General features: G+C 37.7%; 1 protein-coding gene across 1 annotated transcript; it reads left to right on the top strand.

Moving 5' to 3' along the window:
* The first annotated feature begins 18,901 nt into the window (after positions 1-18,901).
* LOC128858836 (uncharacterized) lies at positions 18,902-24,304 on the top strand. Its single transcript, XM_054095358.1, has 5 exons — positions 18,902-19,189; positions 19,337-19,616; positions 22,392-22,556; positions 22,615-22,988; positions 24,070-24,304. The coding sequence occupies exons 1-5, from the start codon at positions 19,047-19,049 to the stop codon at positions 24,143-24,145; spliced, it is 1,038 nt and encodes a 345-aa protein (XP_053951333.1). The 5' UTR covers positions 18,902-19,046; the 3' UTR covers positions 24,146-24,304.
* The last annotated feature ends 669 nt before the right edge of the window (positions 24,305-24,973 follow it).

Raw genomic sequence — 24,973 nt, 5'->3', positions numbered from 1 at the left:
AGAACTTGCATACCCACCAGCGTAAGCACCTACGAATTTCGCTGTGTATTCCAGCAGGCGATAGCCAATTAGGCACAGATGTGAATTTCTCTGCTGCTGCTGAGTGAACGTCACTGCCACTGGAACACATGCAATCGGACGCATGATCTGTGACAACAAAATGTTTCCTCCAGGCAAACAGATGAATCCAGAAAGTAAATTTTGCGTCAATTTTCAGTGTAGCGGTGAATAACAAAAACAAAAAAAAAACGCAGATGTAAATACATACAAATATATAAAACTAAAAATGCAGTTACATACATACATAGGTGTTGGAAAAAGCGGAGCGGAACCGACAGTTTATGTAAATAAGTGTAAATTTATTACTTATTTAAAGCTTGTACAAGTAGGCACAACAATAAACAATCGTAACTACATACATATGTATGGACGAGTATATGTATATATGTATATATGTGGTTGAGTGATGAGCAGCAACAAGTGAATTTATGAAAGTGAATAAGAAGTCAAGCCTACATACCTGCACACATGCAAACAGCGCTACAAACCATATTCCTACCCACTTTCCCGAGTCAAGTCAGCATTTAAAAGTCGAAAGCAGTCAGTCACAAATACATACATACATCTGTACATATATACAAATATCATAGGTAGGTGGCTTATGTTTGTAAATAATAACTGCATATACATACATATGTATATGCACATATGCTCCTATGCATATATTGAACCACGACGAAATAGAACTGGCCTGCAAAAGGATTAAATTGCAAAAAGCATCAGGCATTGATGGAATCCCTAACGCCGTGCTGAGAAAAGCACTCCAAGTGAGACCAGATGTTTTTCGAAACATGTACACAACATTAAAAGCGTAGTTTTCCTGTGAAATGGAAACATCAGCGACTGGTCCTACTGAAGAAGCCTGGAAAACCTCTAGAAGAACCGTCATCGTACAGGCCGCCCAATAATCTGTAACCGACTAGAGCAGTACTCAGAAGGCCATACTGGTCTGTCAGCTTACGGCTTCAGAAAGCATCGCAGTGCAGTAGACGCAATAAAAGAAGTATGTGAAATAGGAAAAACTGCTATCGCGGGTAGCATATGGCTAGGGGGAACCAAAAAATATTGCGCAGTCGTGACTCTGGACGTTAAAAACGCGTCCAATATGGCCAAATGGGACCAAATACTGATGGCACTTTGGCGTATGAATGTGCCGAACTTTCTGATAAGGTAATTGCTTCATACTTTGATAACCCTATGGTATAATACAGAAAGCTATAAGGTAACTAGAGGAGTTCCTCAAGGCTTGTAGGGAAAACGCTAGAAGAGGTCTCACGAAGGGTAGAGGACACCATCAATAGAATTAAGCAATGGCTACAATAGTCTGGGCTAAGACTAGCAGACCATAAGACCGACCCGGTTCTCATAAGTTCTAGATGAAAAGTTGAAAACCTTCAAATAAAGGTTGGTGCTCACAATATAACATCAACGGGTACTATAAAATATGGGTGAAGACATAAGACTCAGTTATAAAAAGCATCTGGAATACGCAAGCTCGAAAGCTGCAAAATCCTACGCGGCTTTATCGCGACTAATGCCCAATGAGGGTGGACCAAGACAACAAATGAGAGCATTGTTAGCAACGATCCTGTTTTACACGTAGTAAAATATCCCAACTACTTGAGACAGGCGGGTGTACAGATTATGCAATGTTAGAATCATTAGAGGCTACAGGGCCATATCTGACGAATCAGCAAGGGTAATAGCAGGCAGAGTCCTCCTCCATATCAATGCAAAATATATGAAACAAAAATACCAGCATACAAAAAACGAGCGGGTATATGGTAACAAAGCCTCACTGAGGGACACCTTACAGAGGATCGATGATATCGATTGCAAATGAATCGTTAGTGGGGAGGGAATAACTGCTCTCACTATGATCCCCGACATACAGAAATGGATCCGGAGATCACATGGGAACGTTAACATCATGCTGACACAGTTTTTGACTAGGCATGGCTGTTTCAGGTACAAGCAAAACAAGAACACAGACTCCCCATTTTGTCTATGCTGCCCAGGAAAATATGAAATTCCTGAGCATGTCCTGTTAGAATGCTCTAGATTTGATGGTGAACGAAGCATGTGGCGCTCAAATATCGGCGGGAGCATGACAGCTGCTAGCCTAATACAATATATGCTAGAATCTGAATCAGAATCGAAATGTGGAACTATGGTTGTAACGCAGCCCCAACAATTATGCGAAGGCTGAGAATTGATAATAATCGCAGACAAATGAGTGAATAAACACATCCTGCGCCCACGAAGGAATATTTTAACTGGTAATACCGAGGGGAAAAAAGAAGAACAGCGAGGCGATAGGCACTACGAAACTTAGTTCAAAAAGAGCTGGGGAATATCGCATGTGAATCGAGCATACGTTTGAGTCGGCTCCACCTCCCAGAACCGCATACCAAAAGCAAAAAAAAAACATACTTAAGCAAAAATAATCACAAACCTATTAATTAAAAAAGCCTTGGCGGCGTTTTAAAAAATTATATTCACCAGCAGGAGAAAAATTTCGAGTTCTCGAGTTCTTCTTAGCTTTTATCACAATTATGATTCCTCGTGCTCTGTTGCAAAATTTTTTGGCGTTTAATAGCCAATTGTCTGACCACCAAAGGCGCAGGATGTACCTCAGGCTGCGGTTTACAAACACATGCAGGTTTTGAACGGTTTCTGCTGATAGACGCCAAGCATAGAGAAGGGACAGACTTGACATTTGAATTAAAGATTTGAAGTTTGGTACGCACGCGGATTTGTTGGGACAGCCATCCTGGTCGGAGATTAACAAAGGCGTTTCTTGTTTTCTGTAGCCTTGTGGAAATATCACTTTTGATTCCGCCATCTACCGTGAATTGGCTTCCAAGATATTGAGAGCTGCTCACCCTGTTAATGCTGTTCTCCTCAATATTGAAGGTCGCGTTATTCGCATTTATCGTCAAATGTTTTATTTTTTTACATTCACTTGTAGTCGTAGCTTTGCATCCTTTGTAAGTAGAACTTACGAAAACGTTATTGTTTGAGGTATGCACTTCGTTATAAAAATCTACTGCCTTCCTCAAGAAATATAAAAGGATGTCTGTTCTTAGCAAGTATTTCACGAGCGTAATTCAGTTATCAATTAGCCTCCCCAGTCGGGTGTTATCATACCTATGTAGGTATGTACGCAAGATACGTCGCGCGCAGTGTAGCAATAAGGCTGAACACTTTAAGTATGTGGATCAAACGCGGACTACGGTCACGGTAAAATCCTGGCTAGTATTTCGGAGCTTCCCGGACTGGTGGACGATGAACATCCGCCTACACTTGCGATTACAACGTTCACGACCCTACTACCCTTAAGGGAAGAGTGGGCAAGACAGGACGAGCCCATCCATATACCAACGCAGACGCCTCAAACTTCGAGCGCAGGGTGAGCGGAGGTGTATATTCCGAACACCTGGGGATCTCCTTCAGTTTTCGGCTCACCGTCTACTGTAACGTCTTTCCGGCTGAACTGATGGAAATAATAAAAGACGTGACATTGGTGCAATGATGAGATGATATTGGTGGGAGTTGATATCTACATTTTCACTGATACCCGGGGGGCGATAAAATCCCTCACAAAGTAAACTAAATATTTGGAGGCCACCAAACAATTTTAACCAGAACCTTTTTTTTAAGCAAAAAGCTGTAGTACCTTAGCGCTCTCATCAGTATGTTTCTTCTGCAAATATCAAATTGTCTATGTGTTGGTGTTATCCTACGAAATTAATTTTGGCGCCTGCTCGCTGCCGCTCAGAGCCATTTGGCATATGGTATTAAAATGTGTATCACGAAATTCCAGACGCCATGCATAGGAAATGGGGAAGATTGTTGTTGGTGCTTGCGCAACTGAACAAAAATATGCAAAAAGACTGAAAAGTGAAAGGCAAAGCTTTTTTCCTACAAAAACACGAGCTGGTTCGTATTTAGGCGAACACACATACACATACATATGTACACATGCATTTATATGCGTGTATGAAATGTGTATTTTGAACTCATGGTAACAACTGTTAATGAAGTTTCCTATTCGCATTGTAGTTGCTTCCTGCGCAGCCCTCCTCAACACTTCCCCTACAAAGAAGAAAAAACTCTACAGCCAAACTGAATTGAAAGCCTGGTGGGATGAATAAGCTTAAAGGGGCGTACTGCAGCCATATAACGGCATATATACATACATATCTACATTTGTGTTTATAATATTTATGTATGTATTATGTATACCAGAGTTCGTTCACTAATGATTGTCCTGGCCGCTGTGACTGTGTGTTCACTCCTCCCCCTCAACTCTCACTACGCGCAACGAATTCGTATTAAATTTTGTGTTTTTTTGCACGGGTATACTCCTCCATCACATGCACGGATGTTTCGGGTTCTTGCGCCGAATTTTCTGCGTTCCTGTTCAAAATTGATAATCATTTGCATAAATATGCCGCAGTGTTTTTTACTTATTACTGAATGCGCGCGTTTGTATGGGTGTTTGTTTGTTGGTTTGACAGTTAATTTGTATGCGTCGTTATATTTGCATATGGACCGAAAAACTTTTGTGCGGCATTACGTGCATTTACATATAGTTACGGTTGGTGAAATTCGGTGAAAAATTTAGGGTTATTGACACACAGAAGCATGGAGCATGCTCGTTGCATATGTATTTAAATCGTTCTTACTTGCACATTTCCATAAACACTCTGTGTAAAAAGTATCCGGATTAGATCTTTGTTTTTGGCCAGAAAGTGCAACGAAGGCTGGTTTCTGCAAATATGCTTTTCTAAGCCGGAGAGAGAAGAAGAAATACATATGTAGGTATTTGATCAATCTTCTCCGCTAAGTTGTGGCTTGCACCTTGTTTTATGGTGCCTCTGAGCAGTTTTTAATAAGAAGCTGTTTCTTTCGAACGTTTTGTCAGGACGACCGCACCAGTCAAAGTTTTTTCATTTGATTTCGACAGTGCGGCTGAATGCGCTTAAGGTACAGCGTTGTATTTCTAACAATTAGCTCCCGAGCTGCGGGTTAAGATTTTTCAATAAGGCTCCCATACGAATATTTATTTATTTATTTATTAGAATTAATATATAATACTAAAACTAATACAAGAACGAGTACTAGCTGCCAGGGCCTACAACTCGATAGTTAGATAGAACAGTCTGTGTTATTATTAGCAAATCATATTAAATCATATAGTTAAGTTACAATCTTTCAAAAAATTATTTAAAGCAGTTATATTGGTTATAGAAACCGTAGCCAGCAGAGCAGAAGCTTTGGTGGATCCGAAGTGTTTTTTCCTGAAACTTTCTAAGGTACGACAATCGTTTAAAAGATGGTCAGCTGCTGCGTTATTATCACAAAAATGGACATTGTTGTTGGGTACCTCCTGTGAGGAGGTGTTGGTGTGTGAGTTTAGTATGTCCGATTCTGAGTATGGCGAACTGGCTTGATAAATATCGAGGTGTATTGCTTGGGTATATAGATGGTTGCGCCTGTCGTTGAATTCAGTATACCGATGGCTAAACGTATACCATTCTGTCAGCTTAATCGAGTCAATATGTGGTTTTGTATGTAAATCATTCTCTGAATAAACTGGAAACAATGAGCTTGTTGCTGGCATAAGTCGAGCTGTTTCGTCGGCTCGCTCGTTGCCTCGGATGCCATTATGGCCTGGCACCCACATAATGTTGATCTTTTTTGAATTCCGAATACAAAGGTCTCTTATTTTTTCAACCAATTTGCTATTACTATAAATGTTTTGTATGGCTTTAATAGACGACATGCTATCCGTACAAATGAGGAATTTTCCTTTATTACCCTGTTCGAAATCTGCTGCTTTGTATATGGCCATTGCTTCCGCTGTGAACACCTAGCAGTGTTCAGATAACTGGCCTCCAGAAATGAGCAATCCTTGTTGATTAACTATAGCGAACGTGATGTTAGTGCTGGTTTTTGATCCATCCGTATATAAAAAATTCCAATTGTTGTTCCGGTAGTTTCTTTCCTGTTCTGCGAAGAGTTGTTGATTGGTCGAACTATTTGTCGTAGATTTATTAAGTGCATGAAGCACGGTGTTGAAATTCGTTTTATATATTATATAAACCACGATGGTAGGCAGTTTAATTTAGTGCAGCTCCTAGGTGGAGTCAAATCAATCTCTAAGCCATACGAAATACAGTGGCAAATTGTGGACTTGAGCCTATATCTACGTTTGTGTCGAAACGCCGATATGTAATCCTTGTGCAAAATATGATTAGTAGTAGAAAAGAGTTTCGGAATTAGTAGCCATGTCGCTTCGATTACACGTTCCTTTATGGTAGTGAGACCACCTTCTGCCAAAACGCATTTTACGGGGGATGTTGGGAACGCGTTTATACTACTAATATAGAATGAATATAGATGAAGGAGATGTGCAATGTGGGAGATGTAGGCCGATAGCCTCTGATGCTATTTGGCTTAATATGCTTATTTATAATTACTTATATATTTCAACTAAATAAATAAATCTTCAAAAAAATTAAAAAAAATTATTTTCCCTGTATTTGAAATAGCAAACAATCTCAATATTCATATGACTGCCTTGGCTGGGTTCGCAGTAGCGCATTCTGTTAATCCAGTTGACGGCTGTGAGTCAAAGATCTCCAAGCTCATATCTTCAATGTTGTTCAAGTATTTCTTTACGCGAAGATACGGTACTGACTGTCCAGTCAAAATTGCCAGCGGGTAGAAGCTGTCATTGTGAAAATAACATATGATAAAAACATTTTTTACACGACAATTTCGTTCTTGCGCGAATCTCAAAACAAAAAATGATTTTCTAAACCAAACATAATTCTTAAAAGGATGCCTTATTAAGAAAACATTTTTCGTGTAACATAAAAGCAATAAGTACATTTTAGAACTAACCAAGTGCAACTGTGAATTTAGATTTCAACATGGTTATGGTAATGGCTAGTAGGTACGAGCCCAGGATTCTGTGTTTCTTGTGGCCTAATGCCTCATAGTTGGCGATTAAGTGTTCATAGACTCCTTTTCATCACAGCAGAACGCGCATGATCTTATATTAGATAACCCTATTGTGTTAAAGTGTTTATTACAGACAAAGTGCCCTGTAAGTGCTTCACAGAGTAATCTGAGGCCCTTTTCATCTAGGGTTAGAGCAGATTTTCTCTGTTGGCATTGAAGTTCAAAAATTTTTTGGTGTGATTAAGGCCGCTTGTGCGGCTCCAGTGTTCCCTGATTTTAGTTTGGATCCATTTTTTGGTTTCCTGTTTTATATTATTTTTGTTAAAGCTGAAAAATTGGGTTCGTCCAATAAATAGCCTTTCTGCCCCTTTTTTGGCATACAAGTCTGCCTTCTCGTTTCCTTCGTGTCCCTCATGCCCTGGTACCCAAATCAGTGAGACCTGGTCATGAGTGATCAGTTTGTTGAGTGCATTGTTATACTCTATTAGGACTTTTGACTTGAATGTGAAGCTATTCAAGGCTTTGTGAACCGATTGGCTGTCCGAAAGTATTTTAATTTTTACTTTCTCGTACCCTCTTTTGGATATGATTTCCACTGTTTCCATTATGGCAAAGAGCTCCACAAAACGTGGTATCTGTACTTAGTATTAGGTATTTGCGTGCTCTAGGCCCCACTATTCCTGCTCCTACTCTTTGGAGCGTTTTGGAGCCATCTGTGTAGATTTCAACGTAATCTTTAGGTCGCGTCTAGCTGGATAACAAGTATTGTACAAGGTGGAGCAAAATTAATTATCCAGTTTTGTTTTCGAGTAATTTCTTTACTGAACACAAAAAATAATAATTTTGAGTGAAGGAAATCTTTATTTGAGATTTACGTGATCCATTGCTGGTGTGTTTGTATACTGTAGCTGTCAACTTCACAAATGTCAAATATTACTGACGTATGACGCCATTTGCAAAAATTATAAATTATACGATAGGGTGACTAATTTTGCGCCACCTTGTATAAACAAATCGGGAAAGCAAAAAACAATGGCTAATAACAGACTCTGTTATTGCGGGTGCCGTTAATTATTTGAATAAAACCCGACAGATAGGCTGGACATATTTGACATAGTATCTGACATATGGTATCTACTGATTATAGCATTTTTTGTCCAGTCCGTAATAAACGAGCGTGCACGTTTGAATAGTTGCAAATTTGTTTTTTTTGCTCATTTTAATTTAAATTTTTATGTTTCGTACTTTTGGATTGAATTTTCACTGGACACTAATTTTAATTCTTTTGTAATAAAAATGAATTGTTTGTGTTTTATGAATATTTATGCAACGTGAGTTTCATAAGAAGGGCGATCCTGCAATCTGTGCCAATTATCGCGGGAGTAGTCTTCTAAATATCGCCTATAAGGTTCTAGCGAGCGTATTGTGTGAAAGGCTGAAGCCCACCGTCAACCAATTGATTGTACCTTATCAGTGTGGCTTTAGACCTGGAAAATTAATACGGCTATGTAAGATGACGCTGCTCAACACCAGCAGCGCCATCAGAATTGGGAAGCACCTCTCCAAACCGTTTGATACCAAACGAGGTTTCAGACAGGGTGACTCGCTGACGTGTGACTTCTTTAACCTGATGTTGGAGAGGATCGTACGAGCCGCAGAACTTAATCGCTCAAGCACAATTTTTTATAAGAGCGTACGATTGTTGGTGTATGCCGATGATATCGACATCATCGGCCTTAACAACCGCGCTGTTAGTTCTCCAAACTGGATAAAGAGGCAAAGCGAATGGGACTGGTGGTGAACGAGGACAAAACGAAGTACCTCCTGACATCAAACAAACAGTCGGCGCACTCGCGTATCGGCACCCACGACACTGTTGACAATTAAAATTTTGAGGTTGTAAAGGACTTCGTATACTTAGGAACCTGCATTAACACCGATAACAATGTCAGCCTTGAAATCCAACGTAGAATCCCTCTTGCCAACAAGTGCTACTTTGGACTAAGTAGGCAATTGAGTAGTAAAGTCCTCTCTCGACGAACAAAACTAATACTCTACAAGACTCTCATCATGCCCGACCTAACGTATGGCGCAGAAGCGTGGACGATGACAACATCCGATCAAGCGACGCTTGGAGTGTTTGAGAGAAAGATTCTGCGTAAGATTTTTGGACCTTTGCACGTTGGCAACGACATAGACGTAGCACAGCGAATAAAGATCCAGCGGCTACGTTGGTTGGGTCATGTCGTCCGAATGGATTCAAACGCTCCGGCTCGGAAAGTCTTCGATGCAGTACCAGCTGGTGGTAGTAGAGGAAGAGGAAGGCCTCCTCTGCGTTGGAAAGATCAGGTGGAGAAGGACTTGGCTTCACTTGGTGTGTCCAATTGGCGCCGGTTAGCACGAGAAAGAAACGACTGGCGCGCTTTCTTGAACTCGACCAAAATCGCGTAAGCGATTATCGCGCCAATTAAGAAGAAGAAGAAGAGTTTCATTATTACTTCTTTTGCACAGTTTTTCGGGAAAATATTAAGAGTTTTTTCAACTTACAAGATTTTTTAAAGTTGTAGAATCTATACCCAAATTTACTATATGTCGCATGTATTTTTTACATGACTTTTTTTTTGCATTTCTAAGGACGAATATAAAGTATTTATTTGCAACATATCGTGGCATTTGTAAATGGCCGTGAACTTTCTTCCTCCTCTCTACCTGACGCCATACTTGTTCTTCGCGAGTTAAAACTTTTAACGTGGCTTCTACGTGGAATGCAGGGTATCAATGCTTCAATGGTATTCAATGATCCAGGAAAATTTTGGATCACGTTTTTTCGAGAAATATTTAAGGTACACTTGCCTTTTGTAAATGAGGAAATTACCTAAATTTCGAAATTAGATTCTAGATGTAGTCTTTTAAGATTCATATATTCGCATTACAAAGTCACTTACAATACACGATAGGATAGGCATACTTTATTCTGGCTTTTGTTCGTCATTTAAGTTCAGATTTCACTGATCCTCATACCTTTAAGCTACTTTACATATACATATCTCACTTGTGCGTTCTAAGCTAAATTACGCCACCTTAATCTAGAGGCTTTCCTATTTACTTGTAATATCAATCGACTTGAACGAATTCAAAAAAGGTGTTGTTCGTTATGCTCTGCGTTCTCTGCATTTTGCTGGCAATACTCCCCCGACCATGCTAGATGCCAGCTAATTAACCTTAATTTATTAGGTTGCAAGTTGACTAATCTCCCTCTCATTTTTGTCTACATCTTCAAGAATGATAGAAAGAAGATTGCGCCCATCAGAGAGTGCGCGACGTCACGTTTTCCGAGTTGTGCAGTATTGCCAACCATTTACTCTTCGCAATAAATTTAGTGCTTTTTTATACCGAAAATGTTAAAATTTTGAGGTTTCGTGTTTGTTTCTTTTTTTTTAATTTATGCTACCGAAACTTTAAGTTAAAAAAAACTGTATTATTATACAAAAGAAGGTTAAAAAAGGCTACTCTGAGAGGATTTTAGTGCTAATGAAAATTAGTAGGTTCTTATAAAATTTGATATTTTGAAAGTGTGAATTTAATTTTTTGCTCCTTTTAAGGTTATGCAAGAATATTTAATGTCCCTTTCTCAACTCTTCTTAAGGGGGAAGTCTACTGTGACAAGGGAAAAAACAGGCTTATTTTCCGGATTTTATTTCTAACAAAATATTGCTCGTACATAAAATCTATTTAAACTCTTATCTTTATTATATATTTAAGTTTTTGAAAAAAAAATTTTAAGTCAAAATATTCAAAATGGTCGCTGTGGCACTTCTGCAAGCGCAGGTCCGATTTTCTTAGGTGCCTAAACGGTGTACATGAAATCCTACGTTTCGGTGATCTAAAACAAAAAAACAAAATATTGTTATCATATACATAGTATTGACTCTCGTCTGACGTAGGATTATGTCGATAAAAAATTTTGGCGTTGAAAAAAAAATTCTTGAAATTTTTTTCTTTTTTTTTTGCCTAAAATTGATGTTACTATTGTTTATAACAATTTAACAAATAACGATATCAAAAAAATCCTATGTCAGACGAGAGACACTATTACAGAGAATATATAATTAAATTTTTAAGCTGATTCATTTATCAGAACTCGAGATATCGTGTACACCGTATACAAAAACTTAGTTTCGAGAAAAATGCGTTTAAAGTTTCAGTATAGCAGGTACGCGCTTCGGGAAAAGGTCGAAATTTCAACGAAGAAAAATTTAGCCAGCTGTAACACATATTGTAATAACCTTATTTAAGAGGGTTCAAAGTATTTTTTAAGCTAATAAAAAAAAAATCGATTTTTTGAAAAATTCACAGTAGACTTCCCCCTTAAGATTGAAAACCTTTTTACTCATTTTAAAAGGCGTTTGAATTTACTTAATGTGGATTAAAACCATAGAGGTGTAATCGTTTCTTCCGGCCATCAATCCTTACTGGGACATAGGGCATCAAGAGGTGTATTCATTGTAAAAATAAGCTACGAAATACCAGAAAATACTAAAGAAACCATACTGACGTTTTTACAAAAAGAGTACCTTATCGAGTTACATAACCTTAAATATAGCAAATAAGTCGTTCACTTAACAAAAGAGTCTCGATTAACAAAAACAAAATCTTAAATTAAATTCTACATAAGCATAACACATTTATTTAAAAAAAACGCGCATTCTAAAGACAATTTGTCACGCATAAAAAGTTCTTCAAGTGATTCAATAAAAATTTGGTGTTTTATTTACTTTAAATGGGCATTTTAGTGCGTTTTTATATCCAAAGCTAAGCAACACTACAGTAGAGAGAGAGAGATTTGACTGCCGAAAGCAGAAGAACACCAACAACACCTGCAATCGCGGGCAATGCCACCTGATGTTAAAAAAAAACTAAAGCTAAATAAAACTGAGTGAATTATTTAACTAATTATTAAAAAATGTATATTTAACTAAATTTTAAACATTACATATTAATTAGAACAGGTTAGAATTATGTTATGAAAAAAACTAAAACTCCGAGACTAAATAATAATGAATAAGTTCGTGCGGTTTTTTTCGAAATTTGAAACTTTATTGACGTAAAATGGTTACAAATTTAATATTCAAAATATTGTCCATCGCTTACTACTACTTTTTCCCATCTTTCTGGCAATTCACGGATTCCCTTTGTGAAAAATTCGGTCGGTTTTGCCGCAATCCACGAATCGATCCATTTTTTGACTTCATCGTAATTACGGAAGTGCTGGTCAGCCAGGCCATGTTGCATCGATCGGAAGAGATAGTAATCGGATGGCGCAAGGTCTGGACTATACGGCGGGTGGGGTAGGACATCCCATTTGAGCGTTTCTAAGTATGTTTTGACCACTTGTGCAACATGTGGCCGAGCATTGTCATGTTGCAAAATAACTTTGTCGTGTCTATCGGCGTATTGCGGCCGTTTTTCTCGCAGTGCTCGGCTCAAACGCATCAATTGTCGTCGGTAGACATCTCCCGTAATCGTTTCATTCGGTTTCAGTAGCTCATAATACACAACACCCAGCTGGTCCCACCAGATACACAGCATAACCTTCAGGCCATGAATATTCTGCGCCGACGTCGATGTTGAAGCATGGCCAGGGTATCCATACGTTGCCCGACGTTTTGGATTGTCGTAATGGACCCACTTTTCATCGCCAGTCACAATTCGATGCAAAAAACCCTTTCTTTTGTGCCGTTGAAGCAGTTGTTCGCATGCCATAAAACGGCGTTCAACGTCTCTTGGCTTCAATTCATACGGCACCCAATGGCCTACCTTTCGGATCATTCCCATGGCTTTTAAACGTTTGGAAATGGTTGATTGATCAACTCCCAAAGTTTTTGCAACCTCTTCTTGCGTTTGAGCCGGATCTTGATCGAGCAATTCCTCCAATTCGGTATCCATGAACTTTGGCGGCGCACCCTCGCGTTCTTCGTCTTCCAAGCCAAAATCACCACTTTTAAAGCGTGCAAACCACTTCTGGCACGTTCGCTCAGATAGAGCATGCTCACCATAAACTTCCACCAAGATACGATGACTTTCGGCTGCTTTTTTCTTCATATTAAAATAATGAAGAAGAATTCCCCGCAAAAACACATTATTTGGCACGAAATTCGACATTTTCAAGTGTGGTAAAAGTATTGTTGTTTACGCTTCAAATAAAAAACTTATACTGACGTTTGTGCCTTACGACAGTAGCTCTCCAATGAATGTTTGGAAATGTGGATCGATGGAATAATAATCAAGTTACGCCATCTGTTGTAAAACCGCACGAACTTATTCATAGTCCGATTAACAAAAAAATGCTAAATCAAGTTACGAAAATGGTAATCTGGCCATATTGGTGCTAAAATCACGTAACTCGTTGTCAAATTCGGTGAGAGCAAAGTAACGGAACTACGATATGCGCCATCTCATTCTTCTTTCCATCATGTACATCTTAATAAATGCCGCGATGGCCTATCCATACCTACTCGGACGGATCCATTTCGCTCAACAAATTACTTTATTATTTCCTTAGATTTGGCAAGAACAAATTTCGCAACTAATTCTTCTGTATTTAGAGTTGTAAAGAATTTAAGTTTTGACTCAAAATTATTCTGTACTAGATTTCTCTTATTCAATGCTTAAAACAGTTAGCTATTGAATGAAATAATTAGTTTATAAACTTGTTAAATTAAAAATATTATCAAATAAATATTATAAATTAATAAAAAATAGTAAATATTATTAAATTGATAAATATTATCAAACAAATAAATATTATGTATTATACATATAATATTATTAAAAAACATTAAATAATTATTTATTAAATAATTTAAAAAAATATTATGATAATGAATCATTTGTTATGTATTTTCTATTTTCTTTTCTCTTTCTTATTTAGTTTTTTTTTTAATTTTATGTCAAGAGTTATTAATAGCCTACCACCTTAATGTACTTACACATATGGAGCGGTAGCCTATAAGCGATACTAATTTCACATTTAATTAGACACAAAGTGTGGACGAACAACCAATAATTGAAAGCATGAAAAAACAATAACAAAAAATAAACAGAAAACAAACAAGTGACGAGAGTTGACGAACAGCTTTATTTGGCTTGCAAAAACAATGACGTTTCCAACAATGCGGCATGCAGTGCTCTTTGCGGGCGGGTGGCGAGCATCTAGCCTCGATTGTGTGTGAACAAGACCAGAGAATGTGGAAAGTAAATACTCATTGTACGAGTATGTAAAAACTAAAGAAATGGGTATGTATTACTGTAGTAGTGCATGCCCAAAGTAGTTGGTGTGTGCTTGGGGCATTGGACTTTGCCAGACAACGAGGTGGGTTGTGTATATGTACATATATGGGTTTAACTGCCGGTGTGCAAGTGGGTAGAGAGAAAAAACAAGCAAAAGCGCAAAACACATTTATTAAGCTGTCGTTTGACAGTGGCGATTACACCTTGCTGTAGTGTGCTGGACGCCTGTGAATCGGTAATGTGTTTTTCTGGGAAAAGTTGCATATCGAAAAATCGGTTCATGCTCGTTTGATACGATTTCCTTACGATTGCGGATAGTGTTGAGTGAGCGAGTCTGTTACCTACCGTTCATTTAGGTCGGCAGTAAATTGGAAGAAATGCAGGGGTTAGGATAGTCAAAATGGAAGCAAATGTAAATATGGAATTGGCAAAGAAATTCAACTGGAAGAAGCGAAATAGAACGAAGTGTGTCACTCACATATTATTTTTCCGCATATATTATACAGTACTATCTCGATAATCCGGACACCCTTAATGTTAGGGGTCGTCCGGATTATGGGGGTGCCCGGATTATAGATGATTTTTGTTTTTCAACTAAACGTTGTTTTTTTGAAATGAACATAACGCAATTCAGATATATGTATGTACATAAATAGTTTTATTAAATACAGTACAATCATACTTACATAATAATATGTACATCTGTACATAATCAAACATTTTTTTTATTTAGTATGTACTACAGGGTGGCTGATGAAAGCCGCTACCAAAAAAAAATTGAATAACTTTTTTTCTTTTTAAGTTATCTGTTCCATTTTTGTTTTAATTTGCAGATTGATCTTTAAAATTTATTAAAATGGATAACTGGGACACGCAAACAAGAATTTGGATAGTCCGCCGCTATCACGCACTGGAGTCCGTAGTTTTGGTACAGAGAGAGTACAGGCGGATGTTTGGCGGCGATCCCCCGAGCAGATGGACCATAATGAGACTGGTGAATAATTTTGCTGAGCAAGGAACAGTCGCAAGAAGGCCTTATCATAGAAACCCACCAGTTCGGACGGAGGAAACGATCGCTGCTGTAGCTGCAGCTATACAAAGCAATCCAAGGGTTTCAACAAGAAGCTTATCTGCTCAACTTGGTGTCAGCCGACAGTCTTTACAAACAATAATGCACAAAGATTTAGACTTATTTCCCTACAAAATTCAAATGGTTAACAAACTGAATGCAGCAGACTTGCCGATTCGCTTGGAATTTTGCCAGAAGATCCTGCAAATGGTGGAAGAAGACCAAAACATGTTAAACTGCCTTTTCATGTCTGATGAGGCCCATTTCGATTTAAACGGCAATGTGAACAAACAAAATTGTCGAATATGGAGTACTTCTAACCCACAGATACTCCACGAGACGGAATTGCATCCTCTTCGCGTGACAGTGTGGTGTGCGGTTTCTTCACGCTGTATTGTCGGGCCTAATTTTTTTGAAGAAAAAAATCACACCGTTACGGTTACTGGAGACCGTTATTTGAAAATGCGGAAAAAATTTTTCTATCCAGAACTACGCCGAAAGAGAATTCCTTTCAACTCTGTGTGGTTTCAACAAGATGGGGCAACGTCTCACATAGCCCAGACTGTTATGACAGAGTTGCGACGAAAATTTCCCAATAAACTGATTTCAAGAAACTCCGAATTTCGTTGGCCTCCCAGGTCGCCTGACCTTACTTCACCTGACTTTTTCTTATGGGGTTTATGTAAACAAGAAGTTTATAAAACAAAGCCAACAAATTTGGATGAACCAAAACAATCCATTCGGGCAACAATTGCGGCTATTCCTGTCGCAACTCTCAAAGCAGCAATGAACAACTTTTTACTAAGATGCCGCACTTGTGTCAACGAGCATGGGGGGCATTTAAATTCAATTATTTTTAAAACTAGTTAAGCTACATTTAATAAAATTTAATGGCCTTCAACTTGAAAAAAAAAATAAATGAATTCCATACACTAAAAAAAAAGTTATTTGAGTTTCTTAATGTAGCAAAATTCATCAGCCACCCTGTATTTCATTTCACATTTAGTCGCGAATTTTCTAATGGCATCACGTTTCTTTTTTATGTCAAAAACAGTAGATTTGTTGACACCAAATTCTGTTTCAAACCATCTTAATGATTTTCCTTTATCAAGGAGATCTAAAATTTCACATTTTTTCTGAAGAGTAAGGGTTTTATGAGCCCTTTTATTAAATTTTCCACTGCTCATAATAATAATGTCCACTCAATTCAGTTTGTCACTAAAGAATAAACACAACGCGTGATTTATGCTGTTGCATTTCGTATACATATATTGTTGTTAAAGTACCGCTATTTTACGAAAAACTCACAAAGCAAACTAAAAATTAAAATACATATGTATGTACATATTGCGAAGCAAATTTGAAAAATGTCCGGATTATAGAGTAAAAAATGTTAAACTGTCCGAATTATGCAGTTGTCCGGATTATAGATGTGACCGGACTACCGCGTGTCCGGATTATCGAGATAGTACTGTATTTTATATGTGCATTTACAGGTACTGTGTGAATACATATATTATATATAAATGCATATTGCAGAGACTGTAGAGTTACACATACAACATAATTGCCCTAAAAATTAGCACAAAAAAACTGAGGAATGCCGAGAGCAGTGCAAGAGATGTATAACAAAACAATTCAAAACAATGAAATTGGAAATAATGAAAATTATGTATGTAAAAGTGCACTCGCTCGCTACACAATTCTGTCAGCCATGTTCTTTTGTTGTTGCATAGCTGCACCAACAATATGCAGCTATAAAAGGCGGCAGGCCGCGCGTGAATAGGATAAGTGAATGAATGAATGAATTTATGAATAAATATTTTATTCATTTTCGAAGAGAATAAAACCCTGTAAAAATATGCTTGATTATAACGGGGTTCTCAAGTGAGCCGTACCCCTGTTGTTAAAATACTTAACAAAAGCCCATTAAAATACATAATTTCACATTTTGTTTTGATTAAACAACAACACCAAATTATATTAATTATACTTTATTTGCGCACCGTATGCTCATATGTATTATTTATTATGAACAACATACATACACATATGCATACATTTTTTGATCAATTCTTATCTCTCTAACAATAAATTTTTATTCTGAAACATTCATATGCATACACATATGTATGTATATGCACTTGCACAGTTTATCAAATAAAAATGTCTCAATAATGTAGTGATTGATATTGCATTGTATTTTTGTTTTAATTGCTGTAATATTTAGACCAAATGGGACTTTATACAACAAGCCATTCCAGCTTTATGCATATGCAGACGGTATACTTATCAGAGCGCGTTTAAAAAACTAGAAAAAAAGTACGAACTACCGGGCTATGAATTGATCCAGAAAAAAACCAAGATTATGGTCCGGTCCAGCTCCGGTTTATGACATGATGAGTCTATGCATTCAAGAATGTGCAAGAATTTACCTATTTGGGTATCAAAATATCAGTCAATAAAGATATTTCATTGACAATAAATGCCAGAGTTTTAGTGACAAATAAATCTTATTACTCTAATTTGAAACTGCTTGAGTCAAATTTATTATCTCACGTCCAAAAGTTAAGGATATACAAAACCTTGATCAGCCCTGTGCTTACCTATAGTTGCGAGCTATGGACGCTAAAAACCACTGACATTAATCAGCTAATGGTCTTCGAAAGAAAAAGATTAAGAAAAACGTATGGACCAATAAGACGGTATTTATCGAATAAGGTATAATTATGAGCTGGAACTTTTAGCAAAACACGAAACTGATTAAAGCTGAACGCGCGGTGGTGGAAGGAAATAGCCTTAGACAGAGACGGGTGGCGAAAGGTTGTGAATGAAGCAATGGTTCACCAAGGGCTGCGATGCTAAGAAAAAGAATAAGTATTTAGGCCATCTGGCTGGCTGGCTGATTCTGATTCTTACTACATACAAAAATCAAAAAAAAAAAAAAAATTAAGTAAAATTAAGTAAAATTAAGTCAAGATAAATTTATATGAGTAGTAGTAAATAATGTAAATTTGGATGTAAAAAATCAGAATGACTTATTTATGAGGGGAATGCATTTTAGTTATTATTATTATAAAATAAAATTTACTATGTTTTATTTCAAAGTCGCATTTTTGCGAGGGTGACCAATTACGAAGTGAATTCATGTAATATATTTTAAGCAACATTTTTGTTAGACAAAAAATTTCTTGCCTCTGGTTTTGTATGCTAACTAAAAAATATATTATATATTTTATTATTTGGAAAATTGTTTGTAGGGTATATTGTTCGTATTTTTATGAATTTAACAAGGAAATTTAAATGATCTTATACATATATAAGTAAGTATATTTAGATAGGTAAGTACGTGATAGAAAATTCTGATAACTACACTTGATACTCTACCCTGCAGGTGTTCACTTAACATACAAACATACATATATGTATGTACTTCAGTTCGTCTCGAACAATCAAATTCATGCGATTTTCCTGACAGCATTCAATTAATTTACAGAATTGCAATATAAAACATCAGTCCAACATCGCCATTCAAGACGAGTAGTCAGACGTCTTTAATCAATTGACCTAATCTAATTGAACACAATTTCCTTGATTTGCGAATACTTTAGGAAAAAAATATTATAATAAATAATTATTGTAAATCATTATAATGTCCTCGCTACCAGCCACCTTCGTCAAGGGCATTCACGATGCGGAACTTTGCAAACGTATGGAATATCGCCCGCTGGGTTGCACTGGGTTGCAGGTGTCAAAAGTGGCATTGGGCACAGCGACTTTAAGCGATTTATATGGGTGAGTTTGTTAATCAATCACCTTTTGTAGTGAGAGATAACAGCCGCGGGAATATAAACAACATTAAATATAGATAGTTTTTTAATTTTTTTTTTTGTTCTTAAAACATTATTCTTTTTTTAATTGCTTTATTTTCATTCACGCCAGTGATCTCGATTTGGACGAGGCCATCAAAACCATACACAAAGCTATTAAGTCCGGCATTAATTATATCGATACTGCACCATATTATGGCCAAGGTCGCGCCGAGGAAGTGTTGGGTATGGCATTGAAAGATGTGCCAAGAAAAGCGTACTATATAGCCACAAAAGTGGCACGTTATGAAAAAGATTTGGTAAATCGATTTGATTTCTCTGCCAAACGGACTAGAGAAAGTGTTGAGAAAAGCTTGAAATTGCTCGGACTCGATTACGTGGATGTAATACAGGTGAGTAGTTTTTTAGAAAAAAATTAGGAGCGCGTAATCTACCGCACTGTACTAATGTCAGCAAGTAATCTGAAGAACAGAATAAAAGGATCTACAAGGGGAAGTCCAAAATAACCAAAACTGAGCTAAAATAGGAACTACAGGACCTTCGTTCTGATAACTTCGAGTTTATTTATTCAAAGTAGTCCTCTCTGGCCTCGATACACTGTTTTGCGCGATCTAAAAGCTTTTCGAAAGAGTGTTTGTATGTCCTTCAGGATGTCAGTAGGCGAGCCTTTGGATGGCCTCTACGGACGCTAAACGTTTTCTTTTCACGGCCAAATGCAATTTTCCGAATAGGTAGATGTCATAGGAAGCCATATCAGGCGAATACGATAAGTGATTGATGGCAAAAATGCGATTTCCAGTCAAAAAATCAGTCACAAGAGTTGATCGATGAGATGGTGCATTATCATGCAATAAGCGCCAGCTTCCTCCACGAATGCGATGCAACAAACACTTCAAAACGCCAAGGTAGAAAATTCCAATGACGGTTTGGCCTGTTGGTGCGAACTCCTTGTGGACAATTCCCTTGGAATCGTAAAAACAAATGAGCATCGACTTGATTTTTGATTTCTCCAGACGCGATTTTTTGGGTGGTGGCTTTTCTGGGGCCTTCCATTCAGCACTTTAACGCTTAGTTTCAGGTCCATGTTGGAAACATCACGCTTCATCACCAGTTAAAATGTTGTAAAGGATGTGCTCGTCTTTTCTCGCTTTTTAATGAGGTCTTTCGAATTTTGAATTCTGAGCAATTTTTGGTCCTCAGTCAACTTGTGCGGAATGAAACGTACACAGACTTTTCGTAAGACCAAATGACCAGTTAAAATGCGATAAATCGATGTTTTGGAGAACAATTACGAACAATTTCGATGGAGTTTTTGGTGATTACTGACTTTGGCGGCCCGTATGTTCATTGTCATTTATGTGCACAAAACCATCTCTGAAACGTGTAAACGACTCATGAACTCTGGCATGAGATAGACAATTATCGTCATAAACTTTTTTGATCAATTAAAATGTTTCGGTAAACATTTTACCGATATTAAAATAAAACTGATATTAGCTCTTTGTTCGAAACTCATTTTTGTACCGATGGCACAAACATACTGACACTTTAGACGCAATAACTTCGCTTCCACTGAACCAAATGTTACCAAGCATTCACTGGAACTCAGCTAGGGATTTCATTTTCTCTCTCTTGGGTATTATCTAACGTTAGGATCAAGAAATAGGCTGTTTCGATAGGGTGGGACCAAATAGAGAGGTATTACATGGGTTGGTTTAAGTGGGCATGTGGAGAGGTGTTTAGCGTATTGAGGGATACCTCCACGTGCCGGGCATACGTTGAGTATGTCAGAATCAATTCTGGATAGGTAGGAGCTTAACCTGATACGATATTCAGAATCTATGTATGTATTTGTGCCAGGGTATCACTAACAGCCTTCATAAGGAATGGCTAAACCTCCGCCTATAGTATCACTTGTGCCGGTATCATTTTCGCTCGAACGTAGCATACATCGTTTATTAAGTGTTTTGCTGAGTTTCTGTTTTGGTATTGTCCTAGTTTGCGTCTTGGTATCGCCCCACAAGTTGAAAGCTCTACTACAGTTGTATGCCACCTCCGCACGGGAGATGCTTTTGCATAGTAGGAATGTATTAAGAGATTTCGCAATGTCGGGAGCCGACCATTGAAAACCCCTATTCTATTATTTAACCCTTTGGAGACAAGTGTCGGCATATAGCCGCCCAAGCCATTTTACCGTTCCGAACGCGTGTCGGCATATAGCCGCCTAAATTAGTTCGTAGCTGCAATGCTCGCAACGTCTGTCGTTCTGTGCGATAAGATACACATACGTATAGTAAAAGAGTCACGTTTACATTCTAAGACATTAGACATTAGGGACCATTAGCGATGAAGTTTTATCTTCCTTATAATGTAAACTTACGTTGTAAGATGACGGTAGAGTCAGAACGAATTTCAGTGCTTCGATTCAGTCTCTCAGTGTCACTGCCAGAGGAACCAGCAAGCATTTTATATATTTTATCCTACACACGAAGGCTAAGTGATCTAAAGATGCTACTTTAGATAGTGACAGCTCTGAAGAATATTACTTTGAATCTGATAAGACGGAAGATGACGGCATTACTTCGTCAAATGGAAGTGAAATCCGGGCAATAATGAATCCACTTAGGCATTTCAGCATTAGCAGTAATAGAAGTTTTTTTATAATTATTTTTTGACTTTATGAAAATTTTTTCTTGTGTTAAATAAGGCATTAGTTTTTATAACGTTAATGTTTGGTATCCAAAATAAGCTTTGATCACGCGAGCTGCTCAGTACGCTAATCATCGGATCATTCGCAATTCGGCAAGCTTATTCCATATTTCGGACTCAACTTGCATTCCTAAAAGATGTTTGGTGAGGTCTCCACAGTTTTAAATGCAGCTGGGCTGTCATAGAAGACTCAATTATCCATATTACTGCCTTAAATATTGCAAGAACAGCCGTTTACCTAGAAGACTACTGGCCTAGTAGTTAAGCCATAAAGGGTCAGAGTTATCTTGTTCACATCAGTTTGCGCCATTCATTATTTTGAATCAATGAGGAATGAAAGCTTCTGATCAACTACCTCAGAAGCTATATAGACTGATCTAGCAAAAATTTCACATCCTTATAGTTAGCTACTATTAACGCTGTTACCCCTATCGCTATCTGCCTGCTTCCATTTTCAGATTCATGACATCGACTTTGCTAAAAATCTCGACATTGTTCTGAATGAATGCCTTCCCGAACTGGAGAAAATCGTTAAAGAAGGTAAAGCGAAGTTCATCGGCGTAACAGGCTACACACTGGCAGTGCTAAAGGAATGCATACAACGTGCACCCGGCCGTATTGATGTAAGTAGATTATGAGCAGATTAAAATTGGTTAAATAAATAATCTTCGATATTCACAGGTAATACTCTCATATTCTCGCCACACCCTACTCGACGATTCGCTAAGATCATATGTGAACTTCTTTCAAGAGCATAATATAGGCATCGTGTGTGCGTCCGCACATGCACTAGGCCTGCTGACCAACAACGGCCCACAGCCGTGGCATCCTGCGTGCGAAGAGTTAAAGGCATTATGTCGAAAGGCAGCGAATATTTGTAAGGAGGCGAATATTGAGCTTGGCAAGTTGGCTATGTACCAATTCATGCAATTGGATGAGGCGAGCACTTTCGTAGTTGGCATGGAAACTCAGAGGCTGTTGGATATTAACCTGGCCGCGTACTATAATGGACTTACCAAGAAGGAGCAGGAAATCTTGAAACTTTTGCGAAAAACGTAAGTGAATATAACCTAAAGGTGTCTAGGAGCCTGTGCTAGTACACCGGTTGCGCTCTTACCTGTCACCCGTACTGCAAACGTTGTTTATTCCGAGATGTATATAGATATATAATTGGCGCGTACAGCCTTTTTGTGTGTTTGGCCGAGCTCCTCCTATTTGTGGCATCCGTCTTGATGTTGTCTCACAAATGGAGGGACCTACAGTTTCGAGCCGACTCCGAACGGCAGATATTTTTTTATGAGGAGCTTTTTCATGGCAGAAATACACTCGGAGGTTTGCCATTTCCTGCCGAGCGGCGACCGCTAGTAGAAAAAACTTTGTCTTCATTTTGGTATTTCACCGAGATTCGAACCTACGTTCTCTCTGAGTTCCGAATGGTAGTCACGCACCAACCATTCGGCTACGGGGGCTGCAGATGAGCTGACTTAAAATTCGCGCACAATCGGTTGTTGTTTTCGAAGTGATCTTGAAATATTTAGATTGTATTATTATTGGTGCTTACACCTAATTGGGTATTTGGTCGAGCTTCTCCTTCTATTTGCGGCATGCGTCTGGATGTTATTCCACAATTGGAGGGACCTACAGTTTTAAGCCGACTCCGACCGGCGTATGATTTTTTATGAGGAACATTTTTATGGCAAAAATACACTCGCAGATCTGCCTTTTTTTTTTAAAGGACGCTCACTATTAGAAAATACTCTTCTATAATTTGATATTTTATGCCCGTAAATTCGCACCTGTGCACTTCCGTGTGTTAGTCACGCAGCAAAACATTCGGCTACGGTGGCCGCCAATCTGCATCTTTTACTCTTTTTACTTACTTTTAAACCATTGGCATAGATGCCTGGAAAAGTTGAACGTAGATTAAATAGTGATGTTGTTGTTGTAGCAGTATAAACATTCTCCATACATATACGGGGAATGCTGCTGAAGTGACAGTCCTTGGCCGGATATAAATCCGGGCCATTCCGGTTACGAAGAACCGACTGTCGTGGGAACAATTAAAGAGTGATCTGAGGCCCTTAATATTTAAGCTATTCAATTCTATCTAATCTCCACATTTTTGTTTATTGACAGATTTTTTACAAAACCATTTAACTGGGACGGCATTGAATTAGAAGAATATAGGACTGCTGTAGCCAAGGCAAAATAGATGACAAGTTTTGGATGTATCATATTAAAACTTTCTAATATTTTTACTCATTTTATGTTTATGAAGAACCGAAGCCGACACTTAAAGGAATTGCAAATAAAAAAATTAATAAACAATTTGTGGTCTATATTCTTTATTTCAAAATAAGAATTTATTGTATTATTATATATTATTTATTTGGCAGACTGGACCTGCATTTTAACATAACCTCAATTGTAGTCTTTCTTAATTAGCCAAGCCAATAGTCAATAGGTCTGTTCATAAGACAAATAATTTTTAACAATTATAAATAATATATTGCATATACATGTGTATATATGGGTTTGTAAGTACCGAAATTTCGGTGCTTCTAAAGTCAATCCCGAAAAAGGAACATTTTATGCAATTTAATTCCATTTAGTGGTATTCTCAATGTTACATAAAAATTAATAAAAATAAATTCGAAATTTGTGCGTTAGAAAGTTAAAATAAAGTAATCGTTCAACACCATTTTTTAAGTTAACTTGCCAAACATTCACTTTCTATATTAATCGTAATCCCTAGCGTCTTCACTTGTTTGAGCTACATTATAATCAAATTCAAATCCAAGTAACTAACATTTCTTGTAATTTAACTCAACATTATTATGTTAACACACTGTACCACAAACATGTTAAGTTCCATCTTAATAGAGCAAAATTAGCATTCATTTGCAAAGAAGTTACGTATACATACATACACATGTACACATATACATATACATATGAATAACGGGCTGACGAGCGTAAAAGGCACGGGGGAGTTGTGATTTGGAATCTTGACTCCCAATATTGGATGCCCTACTAACAA

Source organism: Anastrepha ludens, chromosome 3 (assembly GCF_028408465.1).
Source record: "Anastrepha ludens isolate Willacy chromosome 3, idAnaLude1.1, whole genome shotgun sequence".
NCBI lineage: Eukaryota > Metazoa > Arthropoda > Insecta > Diptera > Tephritidae > Anastrepha > Anastrepha ludens.
The sequence above is the reverse complement of the archived record's forward strand: the minus strand, read 5'-3'. Positions and strand labels throughout refer to the sequence as shown.

What these genes read in the sequence shown, in the direction of transcription:
- LOC128858836 (XM_054095358.1), top strand. Translation starts at nt 19,047, where the DNA reads ATGTCCTCGCTACCAGCCACCTTCGTCAAGGGCATTCACGATGCGGAA. An exon ending in ACTTTAAGCGATTTATATGG is followed by an intron (nt 19,190 to 19,336) that starts GTGAGTTTGTTA and finishes CATTCACGCCAG; the next exon opens with TGATCTCGATTTGGACGAGG. An exon ending in GTGCACCCGGCCGTATTGAT is followed by an intron (nt 22,557 to 22,614) that starts GTAAGTAGATTA and finishes CGATATTCACAG; the next exon opens with GTAATACTCTCATATTCTCG.